General features: G+C 43.7%; 1 protein-coding gene across 4 annotated transcripts in view; it reads left to right on the top strand.

The window, feature by feature from the left end:
- USP31 (ubiquitin specific peptidase 31) overlaps nucleotides 1–27,359 on the top strand; it is a 212,900-nt gene that overhangs the window by 83,780 nt on the left and 101,761 nt on the right. For 2 of the 4 annotated variants that reach the window (XM_059154831.1, XM_059154830.1), the window contains exon 16: nucleotides 1,639–9,937. The exons of the other annotated variants lie outside the window; for them this stretch is intronic. In XM_059154831.1, coding sequence (XP_059010814.1) covers nucleotides 1,639–3,209 — 1,571 coding nt within the window. In that variant the 3' untranslated portion in view covers nucleotides 3,210–9,937. Of the gene's footprint in view, nucleotides 1–1,638; nucleotides 9,938–27,359 lie in introns of those variants that run through there. 4 annotated transcript variants of the gene reach the window in all.

Below are 27,359 nucleotides of genomic sequence, written 5' to 3'. Positions count from 1 at the left end.
AGTATAGAAGCATCTAGAGCAAAAACTCTTGCCTTTGTTTAAAGGTAGTTTTCAAGAATTCTGAAGATGGTCACAATACAAAAACTTGGGAAATACAATACAAATGGACCTCCCCCCTTTTTTTAAACCTTCACTGACTGCTTGAGTAATGGCAGCAGAACCCTCAGTTCTGACAGGAACCCCAGGTGGTACGGGAAGGTGTCAGGCAGCCCAGGCACTGAGGCTGGGAGGAGGTGAGAGTGAGCTCAGCTTCTCTAATGAGGACGGTGACTCATCTCCCAGCAAGTCTCCTTCTGCGGCCAGCCGGTGGCGGCCAGCTGGTGGCTGTAATCTGCGTCTTGCGATGGGTAATTGTGAGAAATGAGAACGTGAAGTGGAGGGAAGCGGCAGGAGGCTGGCAGGGGAGGTCTGCGTCATTGCGACTCCAGCCCCGCTCCCTCTTCTGGCTTGTTACCTCTTTATTTGTAAAGTAACAGTACTTAACTGGAATCGCTAAGCTCCTGACATTTTATGGAAAACCAGCCAGTGGACCTTTGCTTGTTTAGGTAGGTTTTTCTCAATGCAGCCTTTAAATTTAGAATTCACTGTTTTAACAGTAAGCTGGTATGCCCTCCGTCAGTTTTTAAACAGTATAGTTGGTGAAATCAGTATCCTCTTAAGCATCGTCATCACCGGGGGGCCAGGTGGTGCCCACAGAGCAGAGCCTGTCTCTGGGGATCTTATCTGGAAGGTTTTATAAACACCACAGCTACAGCACCCAATATGCACGGAGTCTGATTTAGAATATTTTCTTTGGAAGGAAGTTTTAAGGCACTCAAAATAGAAGTGTGTAGTTCTAATTATGAACTTTTTCTTCGGAAGTTTGAAATCACTCAGGAGTATATTGTTCGATTATGGATATTTGCCTTCAGAAGTTTGAAGTCACTCAGGCTGGGAGTGTATTGTCTCTGTTTTTTTCCACGGATCTGCTGTTATAGTCAGTAATCACAAGTCAGACTGCATATGGCGTTGAGTCAGGGGCAAGGGTTTGTGGTTCTGGTGTTTGCTCTGCCTCTGACTCCGTAATCTTGAGCAGCGACTTGACTTCTGTGGGTCCTGGTTGTCCTTAGATGAAGAATCTTCAGTAGCTCACATTTACTGAGCGCCTGCGAAGTGCCAGGTGGGCATAAGACTTTCAGGATTTTATTTAGTTCTTATAGTAATCCTGTGAGTTAGAGCAGTCTGCCTATGGGCAAAATATGGCCCCGTCTTTATTTGTAAATAAAGCCACACCCATTGGTTTATGTGTCTTCTCTGGTGGCTTTCATCCTACAGTGACAGAGCTGAGTGGTTGGCCCACAAACTCTAGAGCATGAACCGTCTGAGCCTTTAAGTCTCTTGACCCCCGACGTACAGCAAGAAGTAAAGAGACCCTTCGCTGATTTTTGAGTTAGAATGTCCCTATTTTGTACATAGGGGAATTGAGCTTACAAAAGTTGGAAGTCACGTGGCTGCCTTTGTGACCCCAGATATGCTGGCTGTGACGGTCACACTCCTGTCATTCCACCAGGCTTGCCTGCCTTCCATCTTCAGTATCTTAAAGTGTTGCTGGGACGTGTTTTCGGTTTAGGTTAATGCTGTTCTCTCTGCTGCATTCAGGAGGTTTCTCAACTCGACCATTCGTGAGAAGCGTCCAGCGTCAGAGCTTGTCATCCAGATCTTCTGTCACCAGCCCCTTGGCCGTTAACGACAATTGCATTAGACCTTCTTGGTCCCTGTCCGCCAAGCTGCAGATGCGCTCCAGTTCTCCCTCTCGGTTCTCAGGGGACTCTCCGATCCACACCTCTGCCTCCACCTTGGAGAAGATCGGGGAGGCAGCGGATGACAAGGTCTCTATCTCTTGCTTTGGCAGCTTGAGGAACCTTGCCAGCAGTTACCAGGAATCAAATGATACTCACAGCCGACGTGAGCACAAGGCTGTGGGCCGGGCCCCTCTGGCTGTCATGGAAGGTGTGTTCAGAGACGAATCAGACACCCGCAAATTGAACTCCAGTGTTGTAGACACACAGAGGAAAAACTCAGCACAAGGGGATCATGTGCCCCCCATCTCTGATCCATTTGATAACAATAACCAGATCGCTTATGTGGATCAGAGCGATTCTGTAGACAGCTCTCCAGTCAAAGAAGTGAAACCCACAAGCCACCCGGGCTCCCTCACAAAGAAACCAGACAGCACAGCCAAGAGATCCCCCAGCTCCAAAGGCACTTCTGAGCCAGACAGAAGCTTGCGGAAGGGGAGACCAGTCTTGGCAAGCCAGGAGTCCTCTCTTTCAAGTACATCCCCTTCTTCTCCTGTTCCTGTAAAAGTTTCTGTAAAGCCCTCCCGCTCCCGAAGCAAAGCAGATTCTTCTTCCAGGGCCAGTGGACGGCATTCCTCCCCTGCCCCTGCCCAGTCCAGAAAGGAGTCCTCCTCCAAACCCCAGGACTCCACATCATCTCCTTCACCCCAGAGGCAGAAATCATCTTCCTCCCTCACTTACACTGCTCCCTCCACATCTGCCAAAAAACCTTCGGGCCCTGCTGCAAGGGGCCCCTTCCCTCCTGGGAAGAGCAGGACTTCAGACCGGAGCTTGAGTAGAGAGGGCTCCAGGCAAAGCCTGGCTTCGGACAGAGCCAGCGTCACCTCTAGCTCTAAACCCAACTCCCCTCGGGTGAGCCAGGCCAGGGCGGGGGAGGGCCGAGGGGATGGAAAGCATGTCAGGAGCTCCTCCATGGCCAGTCTGCGTTCCCCCAATGCAAACATGAAGTCTGGTCTGAAGAGGGACAGCAAGTCAGAGGACAAGGGGCTGTCCTTCTTCAAGTCAGCCTTGAGACAGAAGGAAACCCGGCGGTCGACTGACCTTGGCAAAACAACCTTGCTCTCCAAGAAGGCAGGTGGGAGCTCTGTCAAGTCGGCTGGTAAGAATGCCGTGGATGACAAGGCAGAGAAAGGCTACCAGCCTCCAGGTTCCCAGCAGCCAAATGCAAGTGCAGCTGGAAAAGAGCAGCTTGTCTCCAAGGACCCTGCTTCTGCTAAACATTCCCTGCTGTCTGCTCGCAAATCCAAGTCTTCCCAGCTAGATTCTGGAGTGCCGGCATCTCCTGGTGGCAGGCAGTCTGCTGAGAAATCCTCAAAAAAGTTATCTTCTAGCATGCAAACCTCTGCACGGCCTTCTCCAAAACCTCAGTGATATTTCTGCAATCTAAGTGTTTTATCTGTAAAGATGTTTATTTATTTAGAACCCTTCCCTCCCACCAAAGCCCTTTATGCTTTTGTATGTTTTGGGTCACGTGCCTGGTGTGCGTGCGTGTGTGTGTGTGCGTGCGCGTGCGTATGAGTGTGTGTATATGTGTGTGTAGAATTCAACTGCAAATTGTTAAAAGCGTCGCCTTATTCTGCCATTGAACCAAATAACAGCCGTAGGCAAAGCATTGATATCAAGCTAACTGGAAGAATCGTAGACGAGACCCTGGGCGGTCCCTTTAGCAATTGTACATATTTCTTTCTAGAGAACTCTCATGACTTCCGTTGGACATTAGGGTTTGGAAACCTCTGAACCAGTTAAGCTGTCATTAGCGTGTGCTGTAGAAGGATCGGTTGTTTGACTTGGGTTTCATCTGAGCAGGATTTGTCCTCACAGCTGATTGTTGTAGGGCACCAGGAGCTCTAAAAACTGTGACGCTAACAATGAACAAACCGAGAGAAGACTTGCTTTTTGCACTTTGGCCCCATCTACCAGTCTCTGTAAAGGGCAATATTTTCACACTAATGCTTCTCAGGTATATACTCAGCCAGTTTAGGGTGGATGCACATCAGTAAAAGGGTTGACGACGAAGGTGGCCTGTGAGTGACTGTCGCTTCTCCAGCTGCTGCAGATAGAAATTTCTAGAGGCAGAACTGAAGTCTTTCAGACCTTCATGTCTGCAAAGATGTGTGTACTATAAGCTGTCTTGATTCTTAAGATCTGTCTTAAGAGGCGGCACATAGGACAGTCAGAGCCGGTCACTAATTAATTTTGTTTTCCTTCTGAATTTGCTAGCTATGGCCATTGGCATTTTGAAATGTAGTAGAGCAGTTAACACCTTTGAAAGAGTTCTGGAAAAAAGTGGATTCTGACCTGGATGCATGAATCTGTACCATTTTCCTTCTCTGCTGTTGCTTTTTTCTGTGTTGGAAGCTGAAAGCTCGATGCTACCCTCTGTGCGCGTGCCCGGTGTTTCTTGTAACTTGGAGAGGAAAGAAGATGCCTAATGCCAAAAGTCAGTCGATGGTGTGTCGAAGCAGTGTGTGACAAAGTATTACGTGTGCGCTTCTGATGCTGCCTGTCAGTGTCCGTTGTAGACTGCTTTTCAGTAAGTCGTTTATTCTCTGTGCTTAAGACTTCATCTCTTACTCAGAACTCAGAAGCAGAATTGGAGCGCGTTCCATCTGGTGTTGTCAGTGCGAATTGCATTTCTTGTTCAGAAAACAAGGGAACCTCACCAAAATCTCACTGATAAGCAAGATACATAGTTCTTCAAGATTTCTGGAGGTATCCTAGCAATTTTTAGCTTTTTCTTTTTCTTTTTGTTTTTTTTTTTTTCCATTTTTCTATTTCTTTTTTTAAGTGTCAAGAGAGTCATGACCCTGATTCTCTTTGCGTAGCATTTGTCGCTTTGCTACGAAGTTTAGCATACTAAGTTTTTATGGTTTAAAATACTAATTTGTAAAAAAAAAAAAAAAAAAAAAAAAAAATTGTAAACCCTCCCAGCTCTTCCTGAACTCTTGGTGCACAAATCCATTTATAACCTCCCTTTCCAGTATTGCTGTGTGTGAAGTGATTAGAATACATGCACATGCATAGCTATGAATTCTGCGCTGCCTTTTTTTTTTTTTTTCCTCCCCATCCCGCCCTCTCCCATGAATACCTCTTGGGAAATATTTCCATTAGGTTTCTAACTTTATTTTGCTGCTACTTTGAGCATTAGCAGGTAACTTGCAAGTCTGGAGGCCATTGTTGTTGAGGGTAGCTGGAATTTTAGACCCTTGCAGTTTTTAAGACTTAGCTACTCCGCCTTGTGGAAGTTACCATAGTGCTCCGTGAAGTTCATTGAACATGAGCCTGTTGCCCAGTGCACTCAGTCCTGTCCGCGCCCCTTCGCTAGGTGTCCCCGTTGCACTGCACCAGCTTCTGGTCTCCCAAAGCAGCGCTCCTCTCCTCTCTGTTGTAGTGTGACCGTCGACGACTGGCTGCCCTCAGTGTTGTCACTGCTTCCTCGGGCACACTGACAGCCCTCTCAGTGTTTAGCCACTGCTGGTTTTTCTGTGTCACTTTTATTTCCTGGAAAGGATGCACCAAGTATGGGATCATCAATCAGGGGTTGAATGTTTGTCTGATTTGAGCCTCTCGTCTTTGTTTCAAAAAGGTAGCTGTCATTTGAAATCTCCTATCCGAAGCTCTGAAACAGCCTTAGAATTATAGTCTGTCTGCCCAAAGGGTTTTTAATAAAACCTTTTTCTGTGGCTATTATCAGTTAAGCATTAGTAGAATCTAGTTTAATTTTCACGGTGGCAAATATTTTTATTCTCGAGATCTTCAGGAATGGATTTTCCATTACATCCACTGTTTTCCAAAAAAAATAACCAAAAACACCAAACTGAAGAACAACTCTGCAGATTTATTTTTAATTTTCCATGGGAACTAGAAAAAAAATTCAGTATCTGTAAACTATAAGTCTATGGGGTTTAGTCTTCATTTTTTCATATTTAAATGAAAAAAAAAAAGTCAGGAAGCCTTGTGGCATTGTCTGGGCGTCTTTAAGCTGTTCTGTTTTTGTGCTTGATAAACAATGAAAATCTCATCCATAATGACTAGGAACCATCTTTAAGCCACAGAAGAGGATATTTGCCCAAAAATTTGGACGTGGTCTTTGAGGTGTGAAAGATCTTAAGGGAAAATTATTACTTGGTTCAGTTCAGTTGTTCAGTAGCTTAGGGACATGGCATTTGCTTTGTTTTTTATTTTCCTGGTGATGTTTGGCGCATTGAGCATATCTGTGCTTTGGGGTTAGAAATGATCCGTCAAGGATGGTGGGCCAGAGTTTCTGGTTGATAACCAGGTGGGCCAGAGCAGTCATTTCCTGGTTGGCACAGAGTAATCCCTGACAGGAGTGTGGCTTTTTAATGTTTTTTGCTTTTCAAAAAACTTTCTATTTTTGATTTCTTTTCCTGTGAATATTCAGTGCACTGAGGCTGTATCATTCCTTTGCACTCCCTTGTATAATGTGGAAGCACAACGAAATGTTTGAGCTCACATCATTTCAAGATGACCTCCCAGCCCTGGTGCTTTCCCATCCTAAAAGCAACCTAACTGAAAGGAAGTAATACCTCGCTGGACCAATAGCAATGGATGTGGGAGTATTTGTGGTCTGGTAAAATATTGTAGTTCTCTGTGAAGCTGCCCTAAACCCTTGTAATCATTCTTTCCCCATTCATTCATTCATTCATTCATTCTGCAAGCATTTGTTGAGGGCCTGCTTTGCTCCTAAAAGCAAGCGGAAAGCATCGTGAGTTCGCTGTAGCCGAGGAGCCCTGGGAGCCCAGCCGATGAGCCAGGGGATGCCAGTGATACCTTAAATGGAGTGACAGTCCCCCCCGAACAAAGAGAGCAAGTGGATTCTGGTGAACTGGCCAAGGCCTGTGGTCCTCTTGAGCAAGTCTCTCCTGTTCCAGAAACCAAAAGTGCCCTTCTTCATCTTCAGAGACATTATACTCTTAACATCCACTTTTTCAGACTGAGCTGTCTCTACTACTTAGGGTTTGAAAATCTATTACAAAGTCACTTTCCATTAGAATTTGGTCATCCACGTGTGTATGAAAGTAGATGTGGGGTTTGGGGGTCGGGGACAAATTGCCATCGCTCTAAAGTAACTGTCGCGGAAAAAACTAGTTATGTCAAGGAGGCAGTAGTGTCAGCCTTTAGGAAGAATGAAGCAAAGAAGAGCTGTGGAACAGAGCTTACTTACTTCAAATAAACATGTTTCTAAAAAATAGCTTGACATCTGACGTTACATTTCATTCTGACAAATAACCGAACAGCCGAAGTTGTTGTTTCCTATGTAGGTTATCGGAATTATTGGATGGCAAGATAATTAGTGTTTCTGGGTTGGATTTTTAAGATAGTATGCAAATCATAAGCACAGTTTCAATAAAACACATATTCTGTGAGGCGTGTTGAACTTGTATTATTTGGAATTGAGAAGAGCAGACTTCCCTGACAAACCAGTGCCTATATCATAAACAGAGTAGCTGCTACTGTGCAGACTGTCGGTCTTTACTTTCATAAAGGAAACGTTACTGTTAAACCTGACTACATTTTGGGGGGTGGAATCCTATGCTTTCTTCAAATGAACACTTAGTGTTTCGCACTGCCTTTTGATCAACTCTCAAAGTGTTTGTTTTGCAGCTGCCGTTTGAGCATGACAAGTCATCTTTTCCCCCCCAAGTAATGAAAAACGATTTTGCATGGCCTCCATCTAACCCAGAAAGCATGTTCTTACCACCTATGCAAATAACTAATAAAATGTAGATTACCCTAAATGTAAATTTTTTTAAAAAGCTAATTCTTGGATTATGGAGCTCTATTTTTGAATTTGTAATTTTTTACATGTGGCTTAATCATCAATACAGAAGAGCATGAATGTGTTTTCTTGTTTTGCTTGCAAATGTTTCTCTTTGCTGCTTGCTTTTTTTTTTTTTTTTTTAAATCAGCAAGATTGTATGTAAAATGGTATTTTGCAAGCAGGAGTGGAATTGGATATGTTGAACACACACGGGTTTATATACTGTATTTAGCATGAACACTTTCCTAAAGTATTTTGTTCTAAAAAAAAATAACCTGCCATTTTCTATAGATTTTAATTTTAATTTTCTAAGGTTCTATTGTGGTCACAAGGAGAAAATGTGGCTTCTAATAGTGCTAACAATTTTAAAAGGCTTTTGTAGAGACCTAGAGCTGTTTTGGAAAGCTTCGGAGATTCCCAGCCATTAGTCACAATAAGACTAAGCTCATGGAATTTATGGTAGCATACTACAGTGGATTAGTTTCTAGATCCATCTCACAAGCATTCAAAACAAGTGTTTCCCAATTTTGGAGGGAAGGGAGGTCCACTGCAGGCTTGGGAGGCTTTTTCAAATCTCATACGAGTACTCTCCTGAAGATTCCGTTAAGCCTCTTCTGAATGACTTCTAATGCTCAGCACTCACTAGAATCATCTAGAGAACTTTTAAAGATGCCTGGGTTCTACTCCTAAGACTTTGATCTAACTAGTGAAGGGGCAAGGTCCCAGGAATTGCCATACATTTTAAAGCTGCTGGGGGTTTCTAATTTGCAGTCAGAATTGAGAACCACTGTGCTAAACACCATCCCTGTGGTGAGAATCACTGCCATGTGAAGCACTCAGGAGTGACTGACTGAGACTCTTGTTTGATCAGAGAGGAAAGGGAAAAAAAGAGAACCACTGATTTAACATCCAGTTTGAAATAGGGGAGCCTCTCTGATCTGAGACTCCATTTGGGTGCTTGGAGCGTTTGGTGGGTGGCCCAACACTTGAGTCTAGTGGGATTCAGTGGTCTTCAGTTTGCCAGAGCAGACAGTCCCCTGGGGGGTGTGCATCCTTCCCAGAGCCTTTTCTCTGGATGCCACCAGAGGGCCAGACCCACAGGGGAGCTGGGAAGGCACTCTGAGTTAGAAAATGCTGAAGTAAAGCGCTCGTGGCCTTGGAAAGCCTGTTCCTGATTTTGGCAGAATGACTGTCTCTGTAGTAATTTCAGTAGCAAACTCCACGCCGTCACCTGATGTCCTAGTCGGCTCATTCTCTGCTTCTCCGCGGTGTCATTTCAGGAGTGATTTTCCGTTTAAAAATGATTGTGAAGCATTTTATTTGGAGTCCTTTTTTTGGTAACCCTCTGTGTTTTTCCATGTAATTACAAAAAGTCAAATAATAGTCATCCAAAAATTTGCTAGTATGTTACCTAGAGAGGCGAATGAAATCGAGTTTTAATCTGTGGTGAGCTAACGGCACGTACAACATCTTTAGAGTAGTCTGCTGTGCTGCTCAAGTGGTTTTACCCTGTCCAGCAGGATGCTGCCTACAAAAAAAAAAGAAAAGAAAAGAAACACAACTTACCTGGTATTTCCACCATTTTGAGGGAATGAAGATCTAAGTGAAAATCCAAGTTGGAAATCCCCCTGTAGAAAAGCCCCTCGAAGAAGAGGGGCCTCGGAGGGGTGAATCGGCAGTGGGAAATTGCCTGTAGGTGCTATTCTCAGTGACCCAGTGTCTGCGTACCAGATGGGAAGACAGTCCCAGGGTTTTCTGAAGCTCCCGTCCAATGCCGGCCTTTCCAAAAACGCGTCTGTGTTCCCTCTCGGTTTGCTCACCAACTGTGCCTCTCACCACTGGTTAAAATCGAATTCAAGCCCCATTACAAAAACAGTTTCTTCCCTGAACGCTTCAGTGCTACACTGGAATTTTCTGTAGTTGTCTTACAAGCTGCATGTCCCTGTCACTGTACTCAGAATGCCTTGATACTGTTCGTGCTCCGTTCATAGTGATTTCTGTATCATTTTCTTCTTTAGTTGTACAGTAATATGGCAGGCAGGATGGCTTTTCTTGAGGCTGGAAGAAAAGTGTACCATACATTTTTAAATTATTTTAGAAACAAACTGCATGAGATGTGTCACTGACTTCTGTTATTTATTTGTATGTTTTATTATTCAAGGTGTATGCACTTTTAAGAAGCAAAATTTATATTTTTATGTTTAAAAACGTTTTATTTCTGGAACAGCAGTTGATTATATAGTATACAGTTGGAATTAAGAGAAAAGTGGAAAATGTAACAAAATATAATAAATTTATTACATGATGCCCTCCTTAAGCCATATTCCTCTTTCTCCCTTTGCCAACCTATATCTTTTTGCTGTTGACTAGCCTTGGAAATGAAGCAGGAATGATCTTTGTACCACACCGATCTCTACAAAACACTTTAGCACCATAGTATGAAGTGAGGAAGAGCAAATCACAGAAGAATACGGACAGGTGCTCTATCTGGGGAATTTTAAAACAACAAAAAATCACATCTATGCTTATTTTACTTTTCATGATCAGGGATTATAATTCCCACTTTCTCTAAGAGGTATTGTGTCCTGGGCCTTGGGGCTTGGAAATAACTCACAGTCTGGCTCAGGTCCAGCAAAGGAGCCATTCTTTTCTGGACCCTCTCTTGCCCAGATACCCTATTTTTAACCATATGTTCTGAAAAAAATTTTTTCCCAGTCTTCATCTTCCCTCAGGACCGGTCTCCCTGTTGAGATGGCACATTACTTATGACCACTTGGGGGCACCAAAGATCGCCATCAGCAAACGTAATTTCAAAGTCTAGTGTGCTGGTCTCTGCTGACATGCTTAACATTATGAGAGGAGTGCACTTGCAACGAAGCAGGGGTTTCAGTTTAGACGAGTGCCACCAGCCATCGTTGTACTTGAAAACTATTAGCTGCAGGCCGCAGAGCAGATCTTGTTTTTTCTAAAGCACTGCCTGGTGGTTTATAGGGTTGGGACAGGGAAACGGCTCCTAACCAAGGACAGGTATGAGCCACATGCCTTGAAACCAAGGTATGGCACTTAACAAACCTCTCTAATTTTATTTTATTTATTTATTTATTTTTATTTTATTTATTTATTTGACAGAGAGAGATCACAAGTAGGCAGAGAGGCAGGCAGAGAGAGAGAGGAGGAAGCAGGCTCCTGCTGAGCAGAGAGCCCGATGCGGGACTCAATCCCAGGACCCTGAGATCATGACCTGAGCCGAAGGCAGCGGCCTACCCACTGAGCCACCCAGGCGCCCCAAACCTCTCTAATTTTAAATAGTGAAGTTTTATTTTAGGTTCCATAAAGACTAACCATGTAGTACACTGATCATTCAAGAGGCTTCATTATGCCTGAAAGTATTTGCGTGTCATAAAGTACATAGACTTAATAGTTATGCAGATGTTCACAGATCATTTTGTCTGTCTCCGTAGAATTTGGAAGATTATTTTTAAAAATATCTGAATGATCAGTATCTCCCTGTACGCCTTTCTGTCCTCCGTCAGTCTTCCTAGAGAAAGCAAAGGCTTGATAAAGCCCCTGGTCCAGGACACATGTTCCTCTGGGCCCAGGGAGTGATTCTAGACCACTGTGACTCCATCGGATGGGACTTCAGCCTGTTCCCCACCCTCAGGGTCCCCTTTCCCTTTCTGAAGCCTGCTCCTAAGTTTTTGCAGTTGGTGGTTTTGGTTTTCCTTTTTGCGGGCCTGAGTCTCAGACATTTCCACGCAGGTCATCTGGTAGGTTTCACCTCTCTGGGTGGGTTGGGTCTACCTCATGTAGAACCCTCTGGAATTCAGTCTTGATTTGGTCTGGTCTTAGCCAAGTTTCTCACCCCCTGTCAACATTGGCTACAGAGAAACGACAAGGGCTCTCTCCTCGAGTGATAGGTTTTTGCATCACGCCATATAGCCTGATGGCCTTGCACCTCGTTTCTTTAAGAATTCAGGGCTGTGACATTAATCTGGTTGTACTTTGTATTTATAATAGCTCGGTTTTTCTTCAAGTGGGAAGGGGATGTGAATGAAACCAGGGTTATAGTCAGAATCAGGCCGCCCCACCACTGGCAGTCTCTCCTGCGCTCTTCCTTTGCTTCAGAAGAATTCACAGAGGCTCACCATATAGCGATCCAGTTCCTGCGACTCGGACGGTGTCAGACTCATCGGAAGGCACGTGTGGGTATGGTGCAGTGTGGCTGAGCACGGGTGGCACTGGCTTCAGGGTTCCCAATCCACGAAATGTGGCAGTGGAGAAAGCCCCTTTACTGTTGCACTCAAGATCGAAGTCCAGATTCCTTTGTTTTACAGTGCTTCCTGTATGCCTGAATGCTGGGGATATGACCACGTCCTGAGGAGCTCATGATCTGGCCAGGGTCAGGTTGGTTCATAGGTAATTAACGTTTCAGTGCTTCCCGCCATGCTATTTACTCATTGCTCTTCCCTCAAGGCATCGCCGCGTTCTCATCCCTCTTCCAGCCAACTTCCTGGAATTTTGCTCAGGAGGCCTGTCTCTGGGGTACCCACATGGCCATCCCAGCCTTCATGTCTTTCCTAAGATGTTGCCTTCTCAGCAAGGCCCTCCCTGATCACCCTTTTAAAACACTGCAACCTGTTTCATGGCCCACCCCCCACTCCCTACTTTATTATAGTTCTTTATGTAACTTGTCAACTACCACAGTCTATATACAACATAGCATGTATGCAATACATTTGCAACCTTTGGTCTATATGCAGTAATCTATATGTTACAGCCATCCATAAGCGATACATACGCAGCATGGAGCCTGTATGCGATACAGATGCAACAGGACGTCTGTATGTACGTGTAGCACATACGCTTACTTCTGTAGCTTGCCTCCCTGTTCTGTTCACTGCTTTTAATCCAGTGCCTCAGAGAGTGCCAGGCCTCCCAGTACCTAGTAAAAAATCGACTACCAGAATTAGTGGATTTGCTTGAGTAATCCACTTAACCATTCTGAGTCCCCTTCCTGTCTAGAAGAGGAAGACGAGCAGGACTTGCATCGTGGAGTTGTGGAGGTTAAATACGAAGGATGCCCGTAAAGCACGCAGCGCAGTCTCTGGCACAGAAAAAGTGCTTGGGGAACGGTGCCATTCCTAATCCTAACGGTAGCGATGGAGCTGGGGCTGACCCTCATGGGAGCTTTACAGAGGAGGGGCCATTGGAGCAGAGCTTGCACCTTTCTGGCTGAAAGTGCTGCTTGCACTTTCTGGAAACCCCAGGAATCCAGCTTTCCTGGAATGTGGGGCAGGAAGCAGTAGCTGGAGGGGCAAGGAAGGCCGCAGAGGCCTCATCTAGAAGGGCCCCCCCGACTTAGGTCTGTCCTGAAGTAAATGAGAATCCAGGAAGACATTTTAATTTAGGGGGGAGAGGAGATCTACTTTGTGCCTTAGCATGGTCACCATGGCAACAATGTGGCACCAGCGAGCCCGGGTTAAGGAGCTTGTTGCAGGAGTCTGCGAGCAGTCTGGAATGCTGGCCTAAAGTAGTGTTGGGTGGACAGAGACAAGGGGAGCTCCTGGAGGGGTGACATGCTCTGGTCCCGGAGGCGGGCTGCTGGTTCAAATTCTGATATGGTGACTTCTTAGCGGGACAGCCTTTGGCAGATTACTTCACTTCTCTGTACCTCAAATTCTTCACCTGTAAAATGTGGCTGAAAGTGTGTCTACAGGATCATAGGGAGGCTTAATTGGGGGGTTGGTTTGTCTACATTTAATATATTACATTGACTGCAAGTGTCTTTGATTTTATCTCCTATCTTAGTATTCTTTTCAATTTGTCCCACCTGTTTTCTGTTTCTTTTTCTCTTCCTTCTTGCCTTTTGTTTAGATCAGTCCAACATTTAAAAAATTCCAGTTTTTCACTTCTGTCAGTTTATTATTCATCCTCTTACTCGTTTATTTTCATCCTCTTACTCTTTTTTTAGTGGCTGTCCTTATGATATCAGCATGCATTCCTGATTTAGAAGAGTCTAAGAAAACTTAGTAATTTTTGCCCTTTCAGGGTCTTAGAACACTTTGAGTCCATTTTACCCTTTCCACCATTTGTTACTGGTCGCTATGCATTCCAATTCCATGTGTATTTAACTTGTGTAGACACAGAACACACATAACTAACATGACTACGGGTGTCGAAAGCCAGTGTTCACTTAGATGGACCCGTACGCTCACCCTCCCTCGCTTGTTCTCCCCTCCCGCATTCCAGTGTGTCGCCTACAGTCCTTTTCCTTCTGCCTGAAGAATTCCTTTTAATCTTTTTTTTTTCTGCCCTTGCTATTAATGCACTCTCTTAGCTTCTGTTTGATGGGAAAGGTCTTTATTTTGCCTTTAATTTTGGAGGTTATTTTCACTGGGAATAGAATTCTAGGTTGCAAGTTATTTTCTTTCCTTTTCATTCTGTGGTCTTCTGCCATTATTATTTCTGTTGCTAAGTCAGTTATTAATCTCATGGTTGTTCCTTTGAAGGTGTGCTGCTGGGTTTCTTTCTTTCTTTCTTTTTTTTTTTCCTAAATGCTTTGAAGATGCTTTTCTTTGTTTTTCATTAGTTTCACTTTTAAATGTGTTTTTATCCTGTACTTCATGAATCAGACCTGGAAATGTTTTTAGCCATTATCTCTTTAAATGTTGCTTCCGCCCCATCCTCCCAGACCATTCCAGGACTCTGTAAACGGCTTCACTGTCCAGCCCAGCTGCTCCGTGCAGACCAGGGGTCCATCCTTGACTCTGGCCTTTCCCTCCGCCCCCGTCCTCACATCAGATCCATTCACAAGCCCTGTCTAGATCCACTTCCACAACCAGGTCCTAAATCTGCCCTCTCCTCCAGCCCTATTTTATATCACCCTCCTTCAACTTTCAGGCCCAGAAGCTGCCTCTTAGTGCCTTGACCAGAGGATCCTATTTCCATTTTATGCATGTATAGACGGAGACTCAGAGAGAGTAAAAAACTTACCCAAGATCACACAGGTAATGAGTGATAGATCTTGGATGTGGATTAGGCCTAATACTACAAGTCTTGTGTTTTGTTTTTTTTTTTTAAGATTTTATTTATTTATTTGACAGGCAGAGATCACAAGTAGGCAGAGAGGCAGACAGAGAGAAGAGGAAGCAGGCTCCCTGCTGAGCAGAGAGCCCGATGCGGGCCTCCATCCCAGGACCCTGGGATCATGACCTAAGCCGAAGGCCGAGGCTTTAACCCACTGAGCCACCCAGGCGCCCCACAAGTCTTGTGTTTTTTCACATTATTACTCCCAGTTCCCTATGTGATAGTAAATAAGGGAATTAAATCATCAACATATAGAACTGTATTCAGCCATGCAGTTACTAGAAGGAGAATCTAGATTATATAAAGCCCTTTTCTTTGTAATCTCTGAGTAATTTTTGTTACAGCAAATTCAGGAAGTGAGGAAATTTCTGCTTTTTGGTTACAGAATTTAGAACCTCCTTTGCTCAATTTTTTTTTTTTTTGAAACTAAAAAGTAATTTTAGACTCAGAGAAGTTACAAGAATAGTTCAGAGAATTCCCATATACTCTTCACCCAGCTTCCCCCAATGTCAGCATATTGTGTAACCGTAGTACAATGTTCAAAACCAGAAACTAACATTAGTACAATACCATTAACTAAACTACAGGCTTTTATCCAGGTTGCACAAGTTTTTCCGTATCTGTCCAGGCTCAGGTCCCACATTGCATTTAATTGTCATTTCTCCTTAGTTCCTCTAAGCAGTGACAGCACTTAGTCTTTTTTGATCTTGACAGTTTTTGAAGAGTACTGGCCAGTTGTGTAGAATGTCCCTTGTTTGGGTTTGTCTTATGCACTGTCCCAATTAGATGGAGGTTTTTTGGCATTTTTTGGCAAGAATATCACAAAAGCAATATGCCCTTCTCGGTGCATAGGGAGTACATGATATTAATATGTCCTATTCCTGGTGACATCAGAATCTTGGTCACTTGGTTAAGGTGATGTTTTTCAGTTTGTGCATTGTAAAATTACTATTTTTCACTTTGTACTTAATAGATGTCTTGGGAGAGGTACTATTAGACCATGCAAATGTCTCCTCAGACTTTGGCCAGCTCCTCAAGTTTTAGGATCTGTGACGATTTTTATTACTGTGGTCTAACTGCAAAAAGAGAAAGACATTTTAATAAGCTGATTTCATAAGGAGCCCAGAAGCAGAGCAGATGCAGGGGTTGGATGAGCGCCTCATCAGGGTCACGAGGACCATGGTTCTCTCTGCCATTCTCAGCATGGTAGCCTTTGTCCTTAGAGTCAGCCTTCAGTAGCAACTGCCACAGTTGCATAAACTTGACAATGTCCAGTTGAAGGATGTGGGATCTATCTCTGCCTAAGTTCTCTCGAGCAGTAAGAGAATATTTCCCAGAGACCATCCCCAGCCTCCTCTAATAAATCCTTCCCTCTTGTTGACCAGGGTTTTGGTTACCTCCTTATCACCAAGTTGCAAGAAAATCGAAGGAAGTATGACATTTCCCAATGGTGTTTTGGATGGTAGAAGGGTGGTTGGCTCTGTCAGAGAAGAGGACTGGGGGAGTGAGTTTGGGGAGACAGCCCAACACCTGAGGCAGTGCCTTACGATGAAATCTTTATAAATCTCAATAAATCTTTGCAGAGCGAATGAGGTTCTTTGTCTCTTGCCTAGAGACATAATTGGCCATTAATGTGGAAACGTTAGAGCTCTTGCTTGTGGAATCAGAAGAGAGTGACTTAGTGGATTGGGGAACAGTGAGGACATCTTGGCAAGGATGGAAGAATGGCAAACACGGGTCCCTGGTGGGAGACCTCCCAGCTCTGTGACACCCTTAAGCTTCATTGTACTTTGGTCAAGGATGATGCACCTCTGGCCCGGTTGTTCCATCTCCAAAACCTGGAGAGACCTTACAGGTTCATTTTTGAAGGAAGGCAGAGAAACCTGTCTGTTAGACTCAATTGCCTCTCCTTCAAAGGCTCTCTAGTGGCAAAGGGGCGCTGAGAGGCGGTCCCTGCTCCATACACTCAGGCTTCTGGCTCTGGGGGCCTTCGGCACAGCCTGGTAGCTTGTTTGGTAAATAATGACATTGTTATAAATATTTAATAAGTCAAGGGACTGCAGCACATGCAAAATTGATGAGGTCCCCGTGTGGGAAACGCAGGCTTTTCTCTGTATGTGTGCTCTGAAGGAGGCAGTTAGAGGCTGACGTCTGCTAGGGCTGACACCTGTATATGTGGTAGGGCTGATGAATGGCCGGAGGACTCTCCGCCATATTTAGGAAGCATCAATCCATCATGCCGGAGTTTAGGCTGAGGGAGGAATTCACGGCCATCAATATTCTCCGTGTTTATTAAGCACCTCGTGCTGCAAGAGACAGTGAGTCCTGCACCGGTCCTGGGAGCAGCGCCTCCAGAAAGGGCACGGTGGCTCCTTGATGAATGACTTTAATAAGAAGCAGCTTGGAAGTACCTTCAAGTAAAAAAACTAATAACAATAATTAGATGTTTCTTAATCATTTATTTATTTTATAATTTATGCCCCTGCCTGCTTCCGGAAAAAGGAATGGATGTGGCTTGCAATTAAAACACATCTACCCAGGATGGTTTAAATGAAGATAAACACGAGATCAGAAACGGTACTGAGGGAGTGAATTTTTCTTAATCAACTTGGCCGCTCCCCGCCGAGAATATCGTATTCCCTCTGCACAGCAGTCACCTTTTGCTCCGCGGAGCCACGGGATGTGGCAGATGTAAAGCAGCGGCTGGAGGTGTCGTGGGGACGGGAGGATGAGGCGGGAGCATGATGTGACCTGTGGTCTCAGCCTCTCCGCACCGGGCTCCCAGGCACATTTGCATTTCATTTATCATCGCTCCAAACAAATCTGTTTGTCTACGGCAGGGTGGCATGAAAAATTAATGCCCCTGTGTCAGGCAGAGCTTGTCAGAGTGACAGTGCCGAAAGGGGATGACAAAGGGGCGACATGCGTGGCACTTTCTACTTAACAACCACTCTCCTGTTCCCTGAATGCCTTTTCCCCAGCCTGTGTGTTGACTGAATGGGGCTTTGGCAGCCATAGCCTGCCTAGGAGCTCAGCACAGAAAGCCTGTCTCTGTGTAGTAGCTCGGGCCCTGTGTGTGGTGTGTGCTGTCCAGAACAGAAGTGGCCACAGTTAGAGCTGGGTGACCCTTGTCCCTGTCTTTGCGGAGCCATCCCAGGCTCAGAGGAGCAGAAGGAAGGCAGCCCCTCCAGAGGGTTCTCAGAGAGCAGGCCAGGGCAGAGGGTCCGGCACCTCGGAACCTCCATGAGATTAGTGCTTTTTCCTGCACACTTCGATGCTCCACAAATGTTTGCTCAGTCAGAACCTTGTACTGGCTTCTTTCTGACCTGTGGTCCTATCAGGAGGAAGAGCCACCTCCTTCCAGCAGCAGGGATGGTCTAAGGGAGCAGTTCTGAAATCATGGATCCTGGAGTCATGACTGTCTAGGTTCAACTCCCAGCTTGACCGCTTCCCAGCTTTGTGACTTCGGGTAAACTTTTGAAAATGTTTTTGTGCCTCAGTGTCACAGATGTATTCAGACAAATGTCTGGTGCTTGGTGTTAACTGGGTGAGTGAGTATTATTTCCTTGACCTTCATCCAAGGTGAGTGGATGAGGAAGGCCATGGAACTCAGTGAGCGAGCCTTGAGCCACATCAAAAAGGCAGTGTGGCCGGAGCTGTGTCGCAAGAGTTAGGAGCTTGTTGACTTGCTGAACGGCCTTGGGAAAGTAGACATCCTCTTCTGTCTGGTTGACCCACTAAAAAAAAGAAGTCCCTCTTGCCTCTGTTCCCCACCAAGCCTGAGTATAAATGTGATGTTAGCTTTGTTAGCTTTCTGAGATGAACCACTCTGACCCAAGCCAGGGCTGAGCAAGGCACTCTCCTTTTAAGAAGGAGAAAGGAACGCAGTTTTCCTGCCCTCTGTGGGAATTTAGTAGTAATCTTCAGGCACTGGATCACTTCCCTCATTGCACATTAGAATTCCCCTGGGAGTTTAAAAAAAAAAAAAATCCTGACGTCTGGAACCCTCACCTAGAGATTCTAATTGGCCTAAGGTGAAGCCCAGGTAGCAGTGTGTTTTTATGGCTCCCTCCGTGTTAATTCTACAGGTGGTGAAGAGTGAGTCCAGAGAACCTGCAGGACGGATGCAGGATGGACCATAACAAGGTCAGGAGGCATGTGTGCCTCTGGTAGAAGGGCTGTGGCATGTTTTCATATAGGACCTGGGTGATAGATAATGCCAACAATTGCAAGGGTGGGTCTAAAATGTCTGGAGTTTGGAAAAACTCTGGGGTAGATCATCCACTATGGTTTGGGGCTGGCTGGGTTTCCTGCTCTAGCCCTTGAAACGGGAACTTTGGCCAACACTTTAGGCAAGTATTTAGAGGTGTTGAGAAGTGAGTTTGTGTCCGGGGGTCAGTGATTTCGTCCTCTGCAGTACAAAGTGACAATTGTCCTCCGTTTTCCGTTCATCGCACCCCTGCCGGCAGCTGCATTTCCCTCCCCCCCCTGCGGGTGGGTGGTCCTCTGGCCAGGAGGGTGTAAGGGGAATGGGTGCATGCCACTGATGGGTCACATCTTTGGAAAGGAAGCAGGTTGACCTCCACTTTCTCTCGTTCCTCTTCCTGCTGGCTGGGCTGTGGTGGCCCCTGCAAGCAGAAGCGAAGCCACCAGCCAGGGAGGGCAGGGCAGCCCCGCAGCTCTGGACTGTGGTGAGAGAAAAAAGAAGAGCCTGTTATTTTACCGAAGTCACCAGGTTGTTAAGTCTTTGTTTCAACGGGACAGCCTGCACTCTAACTAATACGTGATTCCTTTGGCACCAACGTTGGCATGCTTGAGAATTCTAGGAAGAGGACATGGAAGAGTCGGAAGAGGAGGGGGAGAAGGAGGATTTCCCCCTCCCTTCGCCACCTCGGTGATCGGGTGATGGGTATTACTCTTCTCAGGTACCAGAGAAGTCTTCCTGATCAGGTCCGTCTCTTCCCACACCACCACCAAAAGCCTCCCGAGTTTACAGCATTTATCCCAGCGGTGATTTTTATACCCCCTTTGGCTCCTGTTTCACCTTCAGGTTTGCTCTCAGCTGGCTCAGGTTCTTGGTTTGTTGTTCGCACCCCGCCAGAGCAGGGGGATGTTATTCCTTGACCCCTTTGTCCCCCTGCCATTAGGAAGCAATGATCGGGAGTCAGACTGCGTGCTTCTTTCTCAGATCAAAACATGGTCCAGATGGAGCCCTTCATTTTTTTTTTTGTAGATCCCATTTGGCGACCCAGCATTTTGTTGAAGTTTGGCTCATTCACTCAACAGCTACTTATGGAATGCCTCCTGTGTGTCAGCCACAGTATGCCAGATGCTGGGGGAAGAGTGTTGAGCAAAACCAACATGCTCTTTGCCTTCATGTGGCTTAGAGTCGGAAGAAAATATGAACAGAATAACTTCACATGGCCCGCATTATTCACAGAGAAACGTTTGCGGTTTTCTACGTTGCTCATGCCTATCAGAAAAATAAGAGCAGTATTAGCCATCAATGGTTTATTCCCCTGGAAAAGAGGACAATTGTAGTGTGATTTTGGTTTTTACGATTTTAGATTTTTCCCTCTGATGAGATAGCAAAGAAACACACTGAAGAAAAGGATTTTTTCAGACCAGATAACAATTCAAAGCTATGCATCTGACTCTCTCTCTCTTCCAGTATCTTACCGAAGTGTCCTTGCTTAAACCAAAGAGAAAGCTCCAAGGCCATGCCTACAAACAAAAGTAGCATCCCTCAGAAGGCTTGTGTGGAGAGCTCAGTGTGGGAGAAGGAGGGCCTCCTAAAACCTGTGACCTTGAGAAGGTCTTGCCAAAAAAAGTGATGGAAGGATTCCCACCCCGAACCTCCCTAAACCCTATAGCATCTGTGGAATGTACAGATGCTATAGTGAAAGGGTAGGAGAGAGAACCAGTGAGTACAAAACAATGCAAGGGACAAGTCCTGCTCTCTAAGGAGCCGGGGGTTCTACAGCGATGCCTTGGAGTCTTCATTCACGGCCTGTAAGGGGAGAGGGGGGACACTATTGTGTATGATCAGTACCTGCCAGGTAGCCCCTTGCAGGGGGCAGTTATCGAGGGGGCATGGAGAATAACTCAATACATGCATGAATAAGAGAAAGAACTTTCAATTATTTTATGAAAGCAGGCTTTTCACAGACTGAATATAATAATACGCCATAAACCAAGGGGGTATGTTTACCTCAACTTTCTGCAACTGTGGTCAGTTAGACAAACAATCTAATGATCAAAGTAGAATTTCCTTCTCCTTTTGTTCTCACAACCCATCAACACGAGGAGTCGTTAATGAAGCTCACTCTCAGCTACTGGCATTGAGCTATCTTCACCTATTTCTGAGGGAATTCTCTGGACACGGGAAGGACTTCATCAACGTGAAAGAGAAGAAGCACCCTAAAGACTCAGAACAAGGGGCACACCATGAAGCCCCGCTGCTGCCACGAGATTTAGAGGGACAAGGCAATGACAGAAGCACACACAGGGTCCAATGAAAAGGTATCCTTAGAGAAGCAAAAGGAATTTTGGAGATAAAAAGAATGGTTTCAAAAATGGGATAGCATAATCAAATGGATAAATTAAAAGCCTTTATCAAGAAACGCCTTTAAAATTTATTTAAAAAAGACAAAAATCATAAAAGACAAGATATGAAACTAGATCAAATTATTCAACACTTATGTAAAAGGAGTTCCAAAAATACATAATGAAGTAGACCGAGGGGAAGAAATAATCAAAGAAAAGAAAATTTGACCTGAATACTTAAATTTTTATGTCAAAGGGGCCTCCTGATTTATGCTTTTAGGATTAATTGAAAAAAAAAAAAAAGTTCTGCACTCGGAGATGTTTTGTGGTTTTTTATAAATTCTAAGTATAAAAAGAAGATACAAAAATTAGCTAGGGGAAGACAACAATTTAAACCTAAGGCATGCTGAAGGAAATAATAAAGATTACAGCAGAAATTAGTAAAATAGAGACTAGAAAAATCATAAAGTCAACAAAACCAAAAGTTGGTATTTTGAATGAGTCATCAAAATTGGCAAATCTTTAGCCAGACTGATCAAAAAAAAAGGCTCAACTTACTAAAATCAGGAATGAAAAGAACATTTGTAATAGTGTGATTGGTAAGAAACACATATTAGGTCTTCATCCTGGTTCTTATCACAGACCTCCAAAAACCTTTGCAACTTCCTGAGAGGAACCATAAATGTGAACGGAGTGTCTTCTGTTATTCATAAGAAGCCCCTTCCACCCGACCTGAGTTTGTTATTGATGTGTATTGAGGTCACTTTGGGAAAGCCCCTAAAGAGGGAGTGGGTGCTGGTTGCCAGGGGAACCGCCTCTGTGCTTAGAGGGTTGGAAATTTCAGCCTCACCTCCCAACTTTCAGAGAGGTGAGAGGGGCTAGAGGTTGAGTGAATCACCAATGGTCAGTGATTTAATCACTCCTGCCTTCACGAAGAGCCTCCATAAAAATCCAGGGTTTGGAGAGCTTGTAGGTTGGTGAAGACAGAGGTGCTAGGAGGCGAGGGAGGCTGCTCACCCTTTCCCACACAACTTGCCCTATCCATCTCTACCATTGGCTGTTGCTGAATTGTATCCTTTTGTAATAGATTGGTAATCTAGCAAGTAAACTGTTGACAGAGTTCTGTGAACCATTCCAGCAAACTGTCAGACCTTAGGAAGAGGTTGTGGGAACCTCTGGTTTATAGCCAGTTGGCCAGAAGAACAGGTAACAACATGGACTTGCAGCTGCTGTCTGGAGTGGAGGGGGAGGGGCAGCCTTAACTCTGCGATCTACACTAACCCCAGGCAGACCATGTCAGAGCTGTGAAGTCACAGGGCATTCGGTTGGCATCTTCAAAGAACTGGAGAATTGCTTGGAGAAATTGTGGGAAAAGCCCTTCCACACTCGGGTGTTAGAGGTGAAGTATTGAGACTAGTAGTAGAGATTTGAGAAGAGAAGCAGTGACTTTTTCCTTCTGACAATATTACTACTGACCTTATAGAAATAAAAAGGATTATAAGGGAGTGATATTGTGAACACCGTGGCCCAGGAATTAGCTTAAACAAAACGGACAAGTTCTTAAAAAGACAGAAAGTAACCAAGAAGCAGTAAAACGTTTGAATTGACACTGAACAAGTAGAGATTGAGTTAGTAAAATGAAACCCAAAAACTAACCATGAAGAAAAGCCCAGGCCAAGATGTCATTGGTGAATTTTACCAAACAGTTATGTTTTTTTCTTCTACCAAACATTTAAAGAAGAACTAATACCAGACCCTTCCAAAAACATAAGAGGAGGGAACACTTTGCAATTCATTCTATGAGTCTAGTGTTACCCTGATAGTTAATCAAGTTAAAGACATCACAAGTGAAGAAAACCAGAGTCTAGTAGCTCATAACTATGGATACAAAAATCCTCAACAAAAACTACTGAACCAAATCCAACAATATATAAAAGGATTACACACCAGGACCAAGCAGGATTTATCCCAGCAATGCAAGGTTGGTTTCATATTTCAAAGTCAATTAATTTAATGTCCCATGTGAATAGAATAAAGGCAAAAGCACATGATCGTTTCAATAGATGCAGAAAGGTATTTGACACCAATATCCCTGCATTATAAAAATACTCAACAATCTAGAAATAGTAGGGAACTTCCTCCCTGATAAAGGACATTTATGAAAATTCCACAGCTGTCCTCATATTTAGTGGTGAAAGCCTCAATGTTTTCTCCCTAAGTTCAGGAACAAGAAGGATGTCTGCTCTCACCACTCCTATTCAACACTGTACTGGAGGTTGTAGCCAGGGCAGTTAGCTAGAAAATGGAATAAAAGGCATCCAAATCAGAAGGAAGAAGTCAAATTACCTCTAAGTGCAGATGACACGGTCTTGTATGTAGAAATCATAAAAAGCCACTAAAAATGATTAGGACTAATAAATGAGTTCAGTGAGGTTGCAGCATACAAGCTCAATATACAAATATCAATTGTATTTCTATACACTAGTAATGAACAAACTGAAAGTTAAATTAAAACAATTGTATTTCCAAGTGCATCAAAAAAATAAAATACTCAGTGATATACTTAACAAGAGAGATTCAGAACTTGTACACTACAACTACAAAACATTATTGAAAGAAATTAAACAAGATTTAAGTAAACAGGTTCATACATTGGAAGACAGTGTTGTTAAGATTGGCAGTACTCCCAAAATTGACCTACAGATTCAATGAAATCTTTATCCAAACCTCAGCTGGCTTCTTTGCAGAAATTGACAGATTGATGTTCAAAATCATATGGAAATTTATGGATCCCAGAATAACCAAAAAAATTTTGAAAGAGAAGGACAAAGTTGGAGGACTCACACTTCCTGATTTCAAACCTTATTAGAAAGCTACAATAAGAGGTGCCTGAGTGGCTCAGAGGGTTAAAGCCTCTGCCTTCAGCTCAGGTCATGAACCCAGGGCCCTGGGATTGAGCCCCACATCAGGCTCTCTGCTCAGTTGGGAGTCTGCTCCCCACCCCCCGACCTGCCTCCCTGCCTACTTGTAATCTCTGTCAAATAAACAAACAAAATCTTTTAGAAAAGCTACAATAATCAAGACAGTGTGGTATTGGCATAAGGACAGACATAGGGTTCAATGGAATAGAATTGAGAATGTAGAAATAGACCCTCATATTTGCAGTCAATTAATTTTCAACAAAGGCATCAAGACAACCTAGTGGGAGAAAGTACAGCCTTTTCAACAAATGCAGGGATAACTGGATCTCGCATGCAAAAGAATGAAGTTGAATTTCTGCCTCACACCATGCACAAAAATTAACTCAAAATGGATCAGAGCCCTAAATGTTAAGTACCAAAACCATTAGACTCTTAGAAGAAAACTTAGATCTAAATCTTTGTGGCTTTGGCACTAAAGACACAAACAGAAGGGAAAAAACAATAGGTAATTGACATCAAAATTAAAAATTCTTATGGTTTAAAGGACATCATTGAAAAGTGAAAAGACAGCCAGAGAATGGGAGATAAAAATTTTGCAAATCATATTTCTGATAAGGAGCTTGTACTACTATAGATAAAGAAGTCTTACAATCCCAAGATACAAAGAAAATAACTCAAAGAATGGGCCAAAAAACCTTAATATTTCCCCTAGAAGATATACACGTGTCCAATAAACATGTGAAAAGATGTCAACATCATTAGTTTTCAGGGAAATGCAAATCAAACCCACAATGAGATGCCACTTCCCACACACAAGAATGGCTAAAATAAAAAGGAGGGATGAAACAAGGGTTGGAGAGGATAGGAGAGTTGGAACCCTCATACACTGTTGGCAGGAATGTAAAATAGTGCAACCACTTTAGAAAACAGCTTGGATGTTCCTCAAAAAATTAATCCAGTAATTCGACTCACAAAGAATCAAAGTTAATTTGGTGCAACCACTTTGGAAAACAGTTTGGAAGTCCCTCAAAAAGTTAATCCAGTAATTCCACTCACAAAAAAATAAAAAAAAAAACAAGTGTTCAAACAAAAACTTGCACATGAATATTCGTAACAGCATTATTCATAATATTAAAAAAAGGAACTAAGTGAAATGTCCATCTTCCAATGCATGGATGAAAAAATGTAGTATAGTCATACAGTGGAATAATCAGGAACAAAAAGAAGTGAAGTACTGATATGTGCTACAACATGGATGAGCTGTGAAAACATGCTAAATGGAAGAAGCTGAACTTAAAAAACCACTTCATGTATGTATCGTCCCATTTCTATGACATGTCCAAAATAGGCAAATTCATAGAAGTAGAATACAGATTAGTAGTTGCCTAAGGCTGTGGGCAGAAGTGAGATGGAGGAGGGGTAAGAGGGGTGGGGGGAGTTTGGATGAAATAGGGGGTACTTCTAAGGGGTCGAGAGTGTCTTGTTGTGGTGATGGTTGCACAGCTTTGAATATACTAAAAACCACGTCCATTTAAAATTGGTGAATTCTATGGTGTGTGATAATAGTTTCAATTAATATTTTTTACAAAAATAGCAGTGGTGAATCACTCATATCAGTGAAGATTAGAGTTGGCTAAGCAATTGTGTGCTTGCTAAGGCTATTATAATTGAGAAAAATGTTTTATTGGGAAAACATTCTTTGTGGAATAATTATCAACATTTTGACAGTCTTATTTCATCTCATAATATATTTTTAAAGATCAATGATTATCTGGGACCATATAAACTCTTTTACATATTTAGAATACAAATTTAACATTTTTTTCAGATGTCCACAGAATGACTAGAAAAACTCACTCCTCTTTTGTCTTTCTCCTTTACTCTCATACAACTACCATACTCACAACACTTCTGATGCCATTGTGGGGTTTTTTTTCCCATGCAAGGCAATCTCTATGATACCAGCTGGGTATCCTACAATTCAATTCAATTCAATTTTGACACTAACTGGAGTCGCTCAGAACCCATATATTAAGGGTCCAATCCCACAAGACTGCCCACCCCATTATGGATGCCATTCACAAGTGGTAGGGCCCAGGTTACCCACAACTTCTGCTGGCTACAAATCAGAGGTTCCCATAACCACCCTTAGCCCCCACTTTGAATTCAAGTATTTGCTAGAACAGCTCATAGAACTAAGAGAAATACTTATTTACATTTACCAGGATAACATGTTAAGAGATGAAGACGTACATAGAGTAAGGTCTAGGTGGGTCCGGAGCACAGGAGTTCTGTCCCTGTGGAGTTGGGGTACTGTACCCTCCTGGCATGTGGTTGTGTTCACCACCGACATGGAGGTTCTGCAGACCCCATACCATTGGATTTTTATGGAGGCTTCAACATGTCAGCAGGATAAGTTACTGACTCCATTTCCACTTGACTCCCCTCTGTGGAGAATGAGGAGGGGAGGAGTGGTGGGACTGAAATTACAAGCTTCTAATCATCTAATCATTGCTTGGTCTTTTTGGTGACCAGCTCCTGCCAAGAGGCCACCCAGGAGTCCACCCGGTGTTTTCTCATTAGAATGAAAGACACTACTATCTCCTAGGAAATTCGGAGGCATTTAGGAACTCTGCCAGGAACTGGAATCAAATATCAAATATTAGAACAAAAGAATTTCTTAGTGCTCTGATCACTTAGGAAATTACAAGGGTTTGGGGAGTTCTGTGCAGGAACTGGGGGCAGAGACCAACATATTTTTTTTCTATTAGAACAGAAAAAAATACCAGAACTGAGGATGAGAATCGTCTATTTTGTTTACATACTGAATACTTTATGACTCAGAAATGCTTTCAGATGCAAGTAACAAGAAACCCAACCACGGTGGCTTATACAAACGCAAAGCTCCCTTTTTCTTCATATGAGAAATCCGAAAGAAGGCAGCTGCTGAAATTGGTTCAGATGCTCAACAATGTCAAAGCAAATATTTCTGGGGTTCCCTTGGTATATCTCAACATTAGCAGTCAAGACAGGAAGAAGGAGGAAGACAGGACAACACCAACATCAGAAAAGTAAAATCTGAAAAAAAAAAAAAATCTTTCCTGGGAACCCCGCCAACTTCCACTTACCTCTAGGTCACATGGCCACCTCTGGTTGTCAAGTAGATGGGAAAAGGAGGATCAGGGA

Source organism: Mustela lutreola, chromosome 17 (genome assembly GCF_030435805.1).
Source record: "Mustela lutreola isolate mMusLut2 chromosome 17, mMusLut2.pri, whole genome shotgun sequence".
NCBI lineage: Eukaryota > Metazoa > Chordata > Mammalia > Carnivora > Mustelidae > Mustela > Mustela lutreola.
Note: the sequence above shows the minus strand (reverse complement) of the source record. Positions and strands in the feature narration are given on the sequence as shown.